This window comes from Podarcis liolepis (genome assembly GCF_965112155.1).
Source record: "Podarcis liolepis genome assembly, chromosome: 10".
Classification (NCBI taxonomy): domain Eukaryota; kingdom Metazoa; phylum Chordata; class Lepidosauria; order Squamata; family Lacertidae; genus Podarcis; species Podarcis liolepis.
Window position 1 is genome coordinate 65,168,913 of NC_139562.1, and position 14,234 is coordinate 65,183,146.

Consider the following 14,234-nt stretch of genomic DNA (forward strand, 5'->3'; position numbering starts at 1 on the left):
AAAAGAAAAGAATATTGAAGAAGCATGAAAGCAAGGTTAAAGGCAAATTTTACCATGTACAGGATTGAATTTTCAGGGGGAATACTTGGTTCTATCAGAAAGAATGCTTGATGAACAGGATAAAAGCAACCACTTTTGCAATTGCCTTATGCACAACCATTTTCAGTGTCAATTTTAAAAGAATGACTTCTTCTGTTTACTTACTTGCAGGAGAATATTAGAAGCAGCAAAGAAAACCAATCAAACTGGACATTTTCTTTGGATAGGCTCAGACAGCTGGGGGTCTAAGATTGCACCTGTCTACCAGCAAGAGGAGATTGCAGAAGGCGCAGTCACCATTTTGCCCAAAAGAGCTTCCATCGATGGTAAGACAATCCCATCAACTCTGGTCTATGGAGTCCCTAAAAGACAATTTAAAGATCTCCTTGAGCTCAGTGCAGCAGGGAGTTAAAACTCCTTTATGGTATACTGATGGTAAGACTGAGAGGGACTTTTACTTACTTGTGCACTGTTTTTCCTTCAGCGGCATTATCCCTTGGTTCCCTTATGTATAATTACTGAGCCAAATAGTTTTTCAGACCAGTAGTGTGAATCAGTCAATGTAGATTTCATTGCACTTCCAATGCAACCTCTGCAAAATACAAAGAAATTTCATTCTACAACTAGCTGTATTTGTAAATTTTGTTTCCCACAGGCTGTATGTGATATATGCCCAGTTTCCCCCCACCATTCACATCGCCTTCTTGCAATGTCAGCCGTAACTCTTTTTGTGCTCTTTCACCACCCTGCAGGCCAATTTCCTTGTGTTATCTGATGAGCCTGTTGCTTATGGCCAGGAAGCAGACTATATCATCCTATTTACTTGCAGATTCTAAAATGGTGTTATAATGGGCAGAAGTCCTGTAACCGATCTAAAAGCAAGAGTTGCAAAGAACATGTCTTTTAATACCTTTGGAGTAGACAAGGATATTTTCTGTAGGGTAGCCACATGGACTGAAGCTCTTCAAATGGATTTCATATGGGGACAGATCAAAGTTCTGTCACAGAATAAATGCTTTAGTTGTAAAAGATCCCATGTTTAATCTTGGGCACGTCTAGTTAAGAAAAGGGATTGTGTTGCATGTGATGGAAAGTGTCTCTGGTGAGACCTTGCAGTGGCCCTGTTAGTCAGTTTACATCAGGAGTGGCTAATATGTGGCTCTCTAGATGTTGGTGAACTACAGTTCCCATCACTCCAGCCAGTTTATTGCCTCTAGTCTATTACTGCTTCCAGCATCTGTATCCCCTCACCTGATTACAATGATGGGGAGAAATAGAGCTTTGGTGTCATCAGCAAATCAATAACACCGTGCTCCAAACCCCCATTGACCTGCCATAGGCTGAGCAGAAGTCCCCTAATGCTTTTTATAGAACTGGCCTTGCAGGTAGGTATGAAGCTACCATACTCCCTTGTCCCCAACTCCCAAATTCAGTCCAGCAGGACAACATGGTGGAGGGTATGAAAAGCCAATGAGAGATCAAGCAGAATCAAGAAGGTTACACTCCCCCAGTTCTTCTTCCAACAGAGATCATCCATCAGGTTGACCAAGATTGCCTCAATGCAAAAACCAAGCCTGAAGCTAGATTTAAATAGATCTAGGTAAAGGTAAAGGGACCCCTGACCATTAGGTCCAATCGTGACCAACTCTGGGGTTGTGGTGCTCATCTCGCTTTATTGGCCAAGGGAGCTGGTGTACAGCTTCTGGGACATGTGGCCAGCATGACAAAGCTGCTTCTGGCAAACCAGAGCAGTGCACGGAAACGCCGTTTACCTTCCCGCTGGAGCGGTACCTATTTATCTACTTGCACTTTGATGTGCTTTCGAACTGCTAGGTTGGCAGGAGCAGGGACCGAGCAATGGGAGCTCATCCCGTCACGGGGATTTGAACCACTGACCTTCTGATCAGCAAGTCCTAGGCTCTGTAGTTTAACCCACAGCGCCACCCGCGTCCCTTAAATAGGTCTAGGTAATGTGTATTCTCCAAGAATGCATGGAAGTCAACAGTCACCACCCTCTTAAGGACCTTGTCCAAAAAGGTGGCATTTATTACTTTGGTCGGTAACCCTTCCGGAAAGGCATTAAGGCGTAACAACTTATGAATGTTCCCCAGATCAGGGATGCTGGTTTTTTAAAGAAATTATTCTTATTCTTAATCATAATAACAATGATGATAACAGTAAATATTAAAAAGTTATTATTTATAATACTTTTGTTCATGTGCTACATGAATATGCACCACGGAAGCTAAATGCAACTTAGGTTTTTCTGATCTTCACCAATGCAGACTTTAGGCTAGAATGCTGAGCATACTTACTTAAGGAGTAAGACTCATTTTACTCAGTGGGAATTACTTCTGAAAAAAACATGTACAGTGGCACCTTGGTTCTCAAACTTAATCCGTTCCGGAAGTCCATTCCAAAACCAAAGTGTTCCAAAACCAAGGCTCGCTTTCCCATAGAAAGTAATGCAAAATGGGTTAATCCATTCCAGACTTTTAAAAACAACCCCTAAAACAACAATTTAACATCAATTTTACTATCTAACAAGACCATTGATCCATAAAAGGAAAGCAAGAATCAATGTACTGTACTATAAAATAAATAAGACAGTATTGCAGATAATAAAATAATAATAATAATAATAAATTCTTACCTGCACTGATGATAGTCATTGTTTGGATGGGGCGCTTTTATCCATTTCTGCAGTTACACAATCAATCAGTAGCTGAACTGGGTTACACACAGTCACAAAAACAAATTAGCTGAAAAAGCCTCAAAAACAAAAACGCAAAATAAATAGTAAAAACAAAAGTGCCAAACTTAATCCGTTCTGGAAGTCCATTTGACTTCCGAAATGTTCGAAAACCAAGGTGCAGCTTCTGATTGGTGCAGGCGCCCCGGAAACAATAGCTGACAACCGCATCGGAAATTCAGCTTTCTGAAAAACGTTCCAAAACCAGAACACTTACTTCTGGGTTTTCAATGTTTGAGAACTAAAGCGTTTGAGTACCAAGGCATTTGAGAACCAAGGTACCACTGTGTAGGATTTTCTTTGCCTGACATACAATAGTTTTTTAAAAAGGGATTTAGGTATTTATTAAAATATTTTATGTAATATACGTATGTGTGTTTCTATACAATTCAAAGCAAGCATTTCACTTTACATAGTAAGATGTAATTTTAATGCTTGGGGGGTTTTTTGGTGTGTGTGTCTGTTTTCATCATAGGTTTCGATAGATATTTTAGAAGCCGAACTCTAGCAAATAACAGAAGGAATGTGTGGTTTGCAGAATTCTGGGAAGAAAACTTTGGATGCAAGTTGGGTTCTCATGGAAAGAGGAACAGCAATATAAAGAAATGCACAGGTAACTTTATGAATAGTCTTTGCTGCCTCTCTTGAGAGGACTTTGTTAAGAAATTGAAATTTGTTGAGCAGTTGAATAATTCCCCAGGTCAGAACACAACTATTCTTCATCTGAATCATGCAGTCTCACTCATATATTGGTAAGATTTTTTTTTTAAAGATCCATTGACTGCTAATTAGATTTATAGAAGCAATTTGTGACTGATTTCATCATGTAGCCCTATCTTGGAGTTCATTTCCAGTATAGCTCAATCTCAAACTGTTGCCTGTAGTTGGTTATATATTTTTCCTAATTATAGGGTAGATGGATTGGATGTAATTGTGGCCAACCAAAATATGTGAGTGAAATATTTTACTAACATTTCAGTCAAATCTTTTTCCTGTGATGATTAAGTACAACCTATGGCCAAAGGTATATTGCCACTTTTCTTTTTGGGCATTTCCTTTTGGGAAATTCTGCAGTGAAATATCTGTCAATACAAATAAAATTTAGCATCTAGGATTTAATATATATATAAGGAATGTACTGATATGCAGGATTCATATGTGAGATTGAATTGCTTTAACTGGAAGTTTAATCAATCAAGTTTTTCTTTGATGATTAATGGGTTTCCAAGTTTAATTATTGATAGTGTTGAAGTTATTTTGTTTTGTTGCTGTGATATGGAGTGAAATAGAAAATATCGAAGATGCTTTGACCTTCTAGAACTAAGTGATAAATGGTAATATGCATATTTATATTGTCAATTTATTGATTAATAGCTTAAGAAGTATGTGGCTAATCAATAAAAACTTAATCACTTGCCAGTCTTAGTAAACTGTAATGTGTTGGAATACATTTTCAGTAGATAAAATACTGGAGAACTACACATATTTTCAGCGGAAGATGTAAAGTGAGAGACTAGCAGAAGAGCTAACTAGAATGCATGTTTTCATTTAGAATTATGTACGTTTGAGGACTAAGCTAAATATTAGTTTGCTTCTAGCTAATCAGTTGTATGCATATCAGTCACACTTCATTGTCTCAAGCATAATATATGATTTCCTTTTGTGAAAAATTTGAACCAGATTGTGTAGGTGGTATAGAAGGTTCAACTCCATTAAGATCAAGTCTGAGTTACTCACCTAACGCTGACCCGAATGACTTACTTTACGCTTTGGTTTAAATTTTTGAGCACAGAGATGCTCTCATTGAAACATCACCCAAAATGTTAATTAAAATTATTCCTTCATGCATATCCTTTTACTGAGAGGGAAGCAGCTTTATCTTTCTGTATGGTTAGCATTTTGTTTTAACTATTCTGCAAACCTAATCAGCCTTTAAATGCCTATAATGACTAACTGCAGCGTTAAAAATAGAGATGGAGACGAGATTCCATGAGCCATCTACAGCAAGTTCAGATTTGGCTCATTTGTGCAGGTCTTGAACAAGCCATAATATTTGTTTCATTGAGAGACATTTATGGTGCTTTATAATAGATATAAAATCTATATTTGATGGATAAGAACTGCTTAATTCAGTTATCTGTTTTGGGTTCCCCTCTTAGGGATTTTTTTTTTGAGGTTAAAGAATTAGAACGAACTATCTATGCACTGATCAGTCACCTGCAAATGGTTCCTAACATTCGAATAAGCTTCGATGAGAGTTTATATCATAAAACATGGCTTTAAAACATGGTTTTCGTACTTTGAATCCAATCATATTAACATATCAATATATACCCACACTTCTGAACCTTTATAGCAGGGTCATAAATCTGATAGAAATGAATAAAGGATTTCCCCTGAATCAAAAGCCCTTGAGCTCATGCAAGGGCACCAATTGGATATATCATTTATTTCGAATCTTGGTCTAAGTTGGTAAACCATCGTCCCGGTCAAATTTGATTGTGTGGTTTCAGCCACTTTAGATTACAGGTAAAAGCTTTCTGGTTGGTATTCAGCTTCTCCTCTGAATATTGATAGGCATGTAGAAATGGCCCTGTATTCCAGAGATGTCTCCTTCCTCTCTCTGTCCACATTGCATAAGCCGTCTTCAGTGGCACTCAGATAAAATTCCTTCAGGCAGCCTGAATCCTCAGGAAAACTATGGAAAAGTCACCCAAATTGAAAATCTCACCCTCTTGGTCCTTTGCTGTGGATACAACGTTATGAACCTTCGTCTACAGGCTGTTTTGAGACTTTAACTTTTGTATCCCTCTTGTCCCTGAAGAAGTTCATGCAGTGTTCTAAGAGTCAGAATTTTCCATGTAAGGAAAACTAGTGCTCCTGATACCACACCACACAGCAGTGCATGTAGGAATAGGTGAAAGCACCACTTAGCTGCTGCTGCTGCTGCTGCTTATGATAAGTGGTAGTGAATGCTGGGGGACTATATCCTTGCTGTTGCTGGGGGAACTAGAGAAGTCTTCTAAGGAGCATATTTCTTAAAATAAGCAATGTAAGGAAGATTTTTCAGCATGACTCCATGGTATGGACGTATGAAGCACATAGAGTGCAAGGTATGGTAGGTACCTATATATAAAAAAGAAAAAAGGTAAAGGACCCCTGGACGGTTAAGTCCAGTCAAAGGCGACTATGGGTTTGCGGTGATAATAATAATAATAATAATAATAATTTATACCGCGCCCATCTGGCTGGGGTTCCCCAGCCACTCTGGGAAGCCTCCAACAAAATATTAAAAGCTTCCCTAAACAGGGCTGCCTTCAGATGTCTTCTAAAAGTCTGGTAGTTGTTGTTCTCTTTGATATCTTGCTTTCAGGCTGAGGGAGCTGGCGTTTGTCCACAGATAGCTTTCCGGGTCATGTGGCCACCATGACTAAACCACTTCTGGCACATGATGGAAACCAGAGTGCACAGAAACGCTGTTTTCCCTTCCTGCCACAGCGGCACCTATTCATCTACTTGCACTGGTATGCTTTCGAACTGCTAAGTTAGCAGGAGCTGGGACAGAGCAACAGGAGCTCACCCCGCCGTGGGGATTTGAACTGCAGGCCTTCCAATTGACAAGCCCAAGAGGCTCAGTGGCTTAGACCACAGCGCCACCTGCCTCCCTATATACCTGTACACAACACTTATGAGAGCCATCTTGTGTGGCTAGATTATGTGGATGAACCCCACACTTTCTGAGATATGTACAAATTTGCTCTGCATCGAACATCATTCTCTACATGCAAAGCGGCAAACTGGACTGAGGGCTGTAAACGATTTCTAATTACCAGCAGTAACTGAATGGAGATGTTATTTGTGTTTTCTGTGTTTAGCTATCTCAGCTTTTGCTATATTGGACACTGAAGGGTTTCAGGGCAGTAATGGATTGAATTAATCTTCCCTGCCTTATTCTTATTTTGGCATCATCTCAGAATATTTATAACTTGTGTTTGATAAACTCAGCTAAAGCAAGGAGGTCCACACTGCTGGATGTAACATTAAATCAACCCACTGTCATCAAAGCATTTTCTTAAGTAATATATGGAGGGGGGGTGTCTAGAACACTTAACTCTGCCTTTTAGACCACTGATCATATCTCAGGAGGCGATAGTAGAAAAAGAGCCATATGCATTTACTGTGTGATAGTTTAGATCATCATTTTCCCCCAAGCACCCAGATCTTGACTGGTTTGCAGGTTGTAGACACTTAAGTCCAAGGGGTGGTGGGCAGGCATTAGAGGGAGAAACTGGTGTGTCCATCGGCAACAGAAGTTACAAGGCAGGCAGCAGATTTGTATTAGCAGAGGCATAGAACCCAAATCCTGGACCATAAAGAAGGCTGATCGCCAAAGAATTTATGCTTTTGAATTATGGTGCTGGAGGAGACACTTGAGAATCCCATGGACTGCAAGAAGATCAAACCTCTCCATTCTTAAGGAAATCAGCCCTGAGTGCTCACTGGAAGGACAGATCCTGAAGCTGAGGCTCCAGTACTTTGGCCACCTAATGAGAAGAGAGGACTCCCTGGAAAAGACCCTGATGTTGGGAAAGATGGAGGGCACAAGGAGAAGGGGACGACAGAGGATGAGATGGTTGGATAGTGTTCTCGAAGCTACCAGCATGAGTTTGACCAAACTGCGGGAGGCAGTGGAAGACAGGAGTGCCTGGCGTGCTCTGGTCCATGGGGTCACGAAGAGTCAGACACGACTAAACGTCTAAACAACAACAACAAAGCACCAAAATCACAAGTAATAAGCCCCATTCAGGTCTTATGTTAAAACTCTAGCACTCTTATCATTACAAAATGACTTACGTGATGTATAGTCTCTTCTGCATTTAATTTCACACCGGAATAGTTGCTTAAACGATGGTGACATGGCAGACAAAGAAAGTAAAGACATCCCCCATACCTTTGTGATGATTTTGCTGTCTATTGATGGTGTATTTTGCTGCTGGAGCTTTTGCTGCTGCTTGTTTTATAGGATATAATGTGGATTTTATTATAATACATTGTTCTTTTTTATTTTATGCCATGCTTTATGTTTTTAAATTTGGTAAGTCGCTTGGAGACTCCTTGTGTGGCAACGGAGCCATTAATACAGCTGCTGCTGCTGCTGCAAATATAATACAGATGGGACGTCATGGGGTTGTGCCAAAGGAAGTAGTCATGGTACTGAATTTTTAGAAGGTGGTGATATATAAATGTAACTAGATCATCCTATTTTGAATAGCCACTCATTCCCTCATTCCTCCCCCCCCCCCCAAAAAAAAACACAACTTATCCAATGGTGACAGGACCACATAAGTATCCGCCCTAAAGATGGCTTTGGTTTTTTAAATTAAAGTATTTAAATAAATAAATTTAAATAAAGTTGGAAACTGTAAGCCTTAGCAGGGCTAATCACCTGTTGGTTCACACTCTGCTTCCTGTTCTATCTACCACTTTGGCGGCAAAGTCACATGCAAGTCACCGATGCTTGCAAAGCTTTTCTTAATAATAATAATAATAATAATAATAATAATAATAATAATAATAATTTATTAATTTATTATTTATACCCTGTCCATCTGACTGGGTTGCCCCAGTCACCCTGTGCAACTTCCAACATACAATAAAACATTAGCATTAAAAAGATTCCCTATACAGGGCTGCTTTCAGTTGTCGTCTAAAGGTTATGTAGCTACTCATCTCCTTGACATCTGATGGGAGGGCGTTCCACAGAGTGGGTGCCACTACCAAGAAGGCCCTCTGCTTTCCCGTTTTGGTGAGAAAACCCACAATTCTGTTTTGGGAAAGCATACTCGGTTCCTATGAAGTAGACATTCAAGCTAAGACAAAACACAACTTCCATGTCGCCCATCTTCTTCTTCTTTCGGTTGCTTCTTCTAATAAGAAAAATGCAATGAGAAGAAAGCAAAACATTTCAATTAACTATATTGTATTTGTTCTATTTGTATTCACCGCGGGGAATCTGAGCCTCTGATTCCGTCAGCAAACCCATCCCTTTTAGATTTGTAGCTTTCCCCCCCCCCCATGCGATGAGTCATGACTCAGTTCATGGGTGCTAGGAAGGCAATTTATCTTCCCAGCTTAACAGTAATGCACTTACTCTGACAGAAGCTGCAGCCTGAATCCTATCAACCCCAGATCTATACGCTCACTTACAAAAGCAGAAGACACTTACTTTTGAAGTTGTTTGGAGCACTGTGAGTAAAGTCTAATTATACTGAGGTGGGAAACCTGTGTCTGTGCATACTGTTCCAGGTTCAGATGTCTGAATGCTGCTCCAGGCCAAAAGCCATAGGGATCAGGGGCCAAGTCTTCTTCCTGGCAAGTTTTCTATGCTTAGGGTCTTTGTGGGTGGTTGCGACAGTAGTCTGTCAAGCACAGTATGAAAATACAACACCTCAAGCGCAGGTGTCAAAGAGCTGTCAAGTGAGCCAGATCAACCACAGAGCAGGCACACGTGCAGGAGGCATGGAAGGCATTTAGCTCTTTATTAACAGAAAATAACAACACTGCAAAGTCCTCTGCTCAGAATCCGTCTGAGACATTGCTGAAACTGACTACTAGCTCTGTCCTTTTCCCTTTAGCCTTCATTCTGGATCCCTCCCAAACAGACGAAGTCTGCGTCCAGGGGATGAGCTCCTCCTCTGGGCCTGTCTGGTCTGATGCTCAGCAATGTGCAGGACGTCTTCGAGTGGGGTGTCGGGGGGTGGGGTGGTAAGCCAGTAGCACTGTGCTCCTGCTGGGTAGCAGGGCCAGTCTCTGACTCCTTTCTGTGAGTCTGCACTCACACTGTGACTCTCAGCCTCTAACCCTGTCCTGGAAGACCCCCCTTCTCCTGACCCCTCTTGATCACTCAAACGCCTTGTTTCTAGTGATTCCCAACTCATCACTTCCACAAACTACTCTTCGGTGTCCCAGCACCAGGATCCAGGATCTAAGTCGTCATCTTCTGTGCCCTCCCTGGGCAGTTCTTGGGCAGGAGGCATCTACCATCCTATCTCATTCAGCCAGTCCCTGGCAACAAGTTTGCCACAGGTTTGGGATATAAACAATGGGTACTTTACTATGGGACGCGGGTGGCGCTGTTGGTTAAACCACTGTGCCACTTGGGTTTGCCAATCAAAGGTTGGTGGTTTGAATCCCCATGACGGGGTGAGCTTCCGTTGTTCGGTCCCAGCTCCTGCCAACCTAGCAGTTTGAAAGCACACCAGTGCAAGTAGATAAATAGATACCACTCTGGCAGGAAGGTAAACAGCGTTTCTGTGTGCTGCTCTGGTTTTGCCAGAAGCGGCTTAGTCATGCTGGCCACATGACTCAGAAAAACTGTCTGTGGAAGCGGACAAATGCTGGCTCCCTCGGCCAATAAAGCGAGTTGAGTGCCGCAACCCCAGAGTCATTCACAACTGGACTTAATTGTCAGGGGTCCTTACTATAGCTCAGTTCCAAATCATATGCATTAGGCCCTATTCAACCAACCTTCCTAACCATTTGGAAAAGTTAAAATGGGTCTGTCACTTTCCACCTCTGGGGCAGGCACCTATGCTAAGATGGTAGTCATCCAAAAGTTTTGGGGTGAGGCTTCCCCCTCTATTGCCACTGGACCTCTTGGCATTGCCATCTTGCATTAGCCAACCAACAGTAAGGGCATTGGGATATGATACATGAACAGGCACCAAAATCATGTAAGCCAATTGAGAACTTTTCCTCCCTAAAAAAAAGAGCTACCTTTACTTTGATAATTTACAGAGGAAGCTCTTAATTAGTGGTCTAAATTAGATTCCATTGGAGGGAATTCACACATCATTAACTCAGACATCACACCATATTATACTTACGCTTCCTTAACCATAGTTTTTGAGCTATCTGTAAGGAGCCAGTATATCATCAGAATGCACTATATAACCTATTCCTATATACAAGAACTTAATAAAACAAACTTAGTTCCAGTGACATCACTGATTAGTTATGAATAAAACTAATTAATTAACTCTTGTCAAATGTTCTGAAAAACCCATGATGTATATAGTCAGATTTGTCACTGCTGTCTGTATGGATGATATGCCCTAGAAAAAGGCAGATTTGTCTCTTCAGTTCCGCTTCATTATTATAAAGAAAGCTAGTTTTACTCGCATCACATTTAAGTTACAGATTCGATTATGCAATAAATATGAGAGATATATCCCAGCAGCTTCCACTTTATAGTCTCCACTTTATAAATTTGTATATGATTTGCAAGATGTCAGTGTGTCCCCCAAATAAGCTGATTTAAGGGCAAGAAAATGACAAAAAAATAACAACAGGGAATGATGATTTGAGTTTCATTGCAGATCATTTTCTCTGACCTTAATAAAACATGGCTGTCCTTAATAATATTTACATTTTGCTAGGGATGTGTCTGCTGATTTAATTATGCTATAGATTTATTTTAAAAATTGACAAAAAGAAATGCTGCGGATATCTCAGTACAACTGATTACATGCTGGCTGAGTTCCCAAGAGACAGTAGGAAAGATACTGAGTTTGTAAAGCCTTAAGTTTAGGTCCCAATATCCTTAGAACTTAAGATATTTCCCCCCTTTTTTTGCCCTGTGGAATGGATAAGAATCAGGCATTCTCTAAGCAACAGGAAACTGACCCATGTCCAAGCACAGCCAAGAGACAAACAAAGCAGCATTGAGAATAATTGTAGTAAGATTTATTGAGAGAAAAGTGGAAGTTATCTAGGGCCCATACAGGAAGTGTTGGTTAAACTCTATCATATCTTATATACCAGCCTTCCCCAACATGGTGTACTTAACCCGAGGTACCACTGTACTTGTTTTTACCCCCCCCTCCTTTATACAGTGGTACCTCAGGTTAAGAACTTAATTCATTCTAGAGGTCCGTTCTTAACCTGAAACTGTTCTTAACCTGAGGTACCACTTCAGCTAATAGGGCCTCCCATTGCTGCCGTACTGCTGCTGCACGATTTCTGTTCTCATCCTGGAGCAAAGTTCTTAACCCGAGGTACTATTTCTGGGTTAGCGCAGTCTGTAACCTGAAGCGTCTGTAACCTGAAGCGTCTGTAACCCGAGGTACCACTGTACAATATTAGCAGCCTCCTACCCAGCACTGCTCGGGAATGCTAGGAAACAAAGAAAACAAAAAAATAGTGCAATTTTGAAATCAGTGGTTAAAACTATTGGAGTTTTGAAAAGTTCATTCTACTATCTTCATTCAACATTGTGTCTTAAACATAGACCAAAACCTTCTCCTTAAGATCTGATTAAGATCGGAACAGTTTTGAAAGGTCCAACCTTCTATCATGATTCAAAATGGTTTTCAATCATAACCAAACATAGATGAAAACCTGCTATTTTATATTGGGAACAATTATGTACACAAAATGTGGTTATGACAGTTGAAGAGGTGTCCAAATGCATAGAGAACAGGTAACTTTCCAAAATATATAGTTGTTCTGTGGCTGCAACTTTGCATTTAATAACTTCTGCTGAGCCACAGGCAGTTGCTTCTAAATAACTTTGTACAGGACTGCAGCCTGTTTCAAGATATCTTGTTCAGATTCAGTACCCTAAACATTAATGCTTGATAGATGTGACCTTTCCCACTTCCAATATTAGTCAAGGCAGGAGGGCACATTAATGGTTATTAGACAGATTGGTTTATTTATTCCCTGCAATAGTCATTTATTTCAGTGATGAGATAATCCCGGGAGGTAAACAAAATCATATTTTTTGGTGGGAGGGGGCATTATTTGGTACACCTGTATAATAGATGTATCCTGCCACTGAAACAAGAATTGCTGCTGTTTGAACCTCAGATGTTTTGTGTTGAGCAAAAAAGCAATTTGGTTCACTGCATGAAAAATGTGTACTTTCTCTGTTAGTGGTGCTAGTAGAGTTCTGCTACTGCAGTTGTTGTTTCCAAGTCCAGACAGCTAAAAACCCACCTGAGCCTTGCCCTCAAACTGCTGTTGTTTCACAATTTGGAAGGGGCACACTCATTTTTCATATACAATATAAATCTGAATAAATCATGTTTCCATAGGCTTCTACTTGTTCATTCAAGCTTGTGTGGTTCTCTTTAGGATAAACTTCCTCACTGTATGGATGACCAAGCCATTGCTGGTTTTTAATTGCTTGTTCAGCTTAAAGAATACAAGGGTTTATTCTGGGTTGCTCAACTATATATATATATATATATATATATATATATATATATATATCCATCTGTTTATCTACCATCTATTGTTAAGGAATGAAGGGGATTGTTTTGGATGATGCTTTGCGACCCTTTCAGTAGATTTTGTATCTGTAAGACTGGCATCTGTAGTAAAAACTAACTGCTGAAAAAGTCAAGACTGTCTCTTTGTTAGCCAGCTTGTTGTTGTTTTCTACATATCTAACAAGTTGACTTTGTTGCCATGGAAACAATTGGCTAGAGATGCTTTCAGTAGGCTTCCCCCCACCTGCATCACCTGGATGGATGCCACATCCTCCTAGAGATAGGAGGAAAAATAGGTCAGAACCTAGTCTGAGAAGGCTGGAGCTGGGAAGACCACAATGGAAGGGTGAGCCCTTCCATCTTATTCTTGTATTTTCTTGTAAGCCATTTAGAGGTTTTACTGCAGTCAAATAGTATACAAATACAAAGCTTGGGATAGCTCAGTCTGTAGAGCATGAGACTATTAATCTCAGGGTTGTGGGTTTGAGCCCAACATTGGCCGAAAGATTCCTGCATTGCAGAGGGTTGGACTGGATTATCCTTGTGGTCTCTTCCAGCTCTATGATTCTATTATTATTCTCCGGTTGTATATGTTTGTGCGTGTCTATATTTCTATATATCACTGCTGTTTATCAATACGACGTGTGATCCAAAAGCTGTTCAGCTTGCAATGTCTTGACATTTACTGCTGTTTTCCTCATGGCGTGGGAAACTTACCAATTCTGTTGCATTTTGGAATACAAGATAGATTACAAACCGCCTCACTGTGGCCGTACTCACAATAGTCCAGCGAAGTTTGCTATTTTGCAGATAGAAAAACCAGCATTGAGGGATATTCTTCTGCTCGTGGGTTCATGACTGAGAAGGATGGTTTAGGCTCAGGTCCAACACTATTTTTGGATCATACGCTGGCACTGAGCATTTGCCACGTAACTATGATGCTGGGGCTTCATTACATCCTCCTAAAGCACTTTAGCATTGTCACCTGAAGAGGGAACCCAGGTAAAGCAACCCTTAGAGCTGTGCAACTCCTCTGGCTTGCTTTTTGTGTGTGCATTTACAGTGAAAATCTCCAGAAAGGTGCCTGTGGAAATGCTGAGGGTGGCAGGAGAGGATATATGGATTATTAATATCCTTCCTAATTTGTGCTAGCAAGTTTCTTTATACAG

At 40.6% G+C, this 14,234-nt stretch overlaps 1 protein-coding gene across 4 annotated transcripts in view; it reads left to right on the plus strand.

Moving 5' to 3' along the window:
• GRM8 (glutamate metabotropic receptor 8) overlaps nucleotides 1-14,234 on the plus strand; it is a 564,746-nt gene that overhangs the window by 283,938 nt on the left and 266,574 nt on the right. For all 4 annotated transcript variants that reach the window (XM_083463429.1, XM_083463427.1, XM_083463428.1 and 1 more), the window contains exons 5-6: nucleotides 211-365; nucleotides 3,267-3,404. In XM_083463429.1, the coding sequence (XP_083319555.1) occupies nucleotides 211-365; nucleotides 3,267-3,404 (293 nt within the window). The remainder of the gene's footprint in view (nucleotides 1-210; nucleotides 366-3,266; nucleotides 3,405-14,234) is intronic.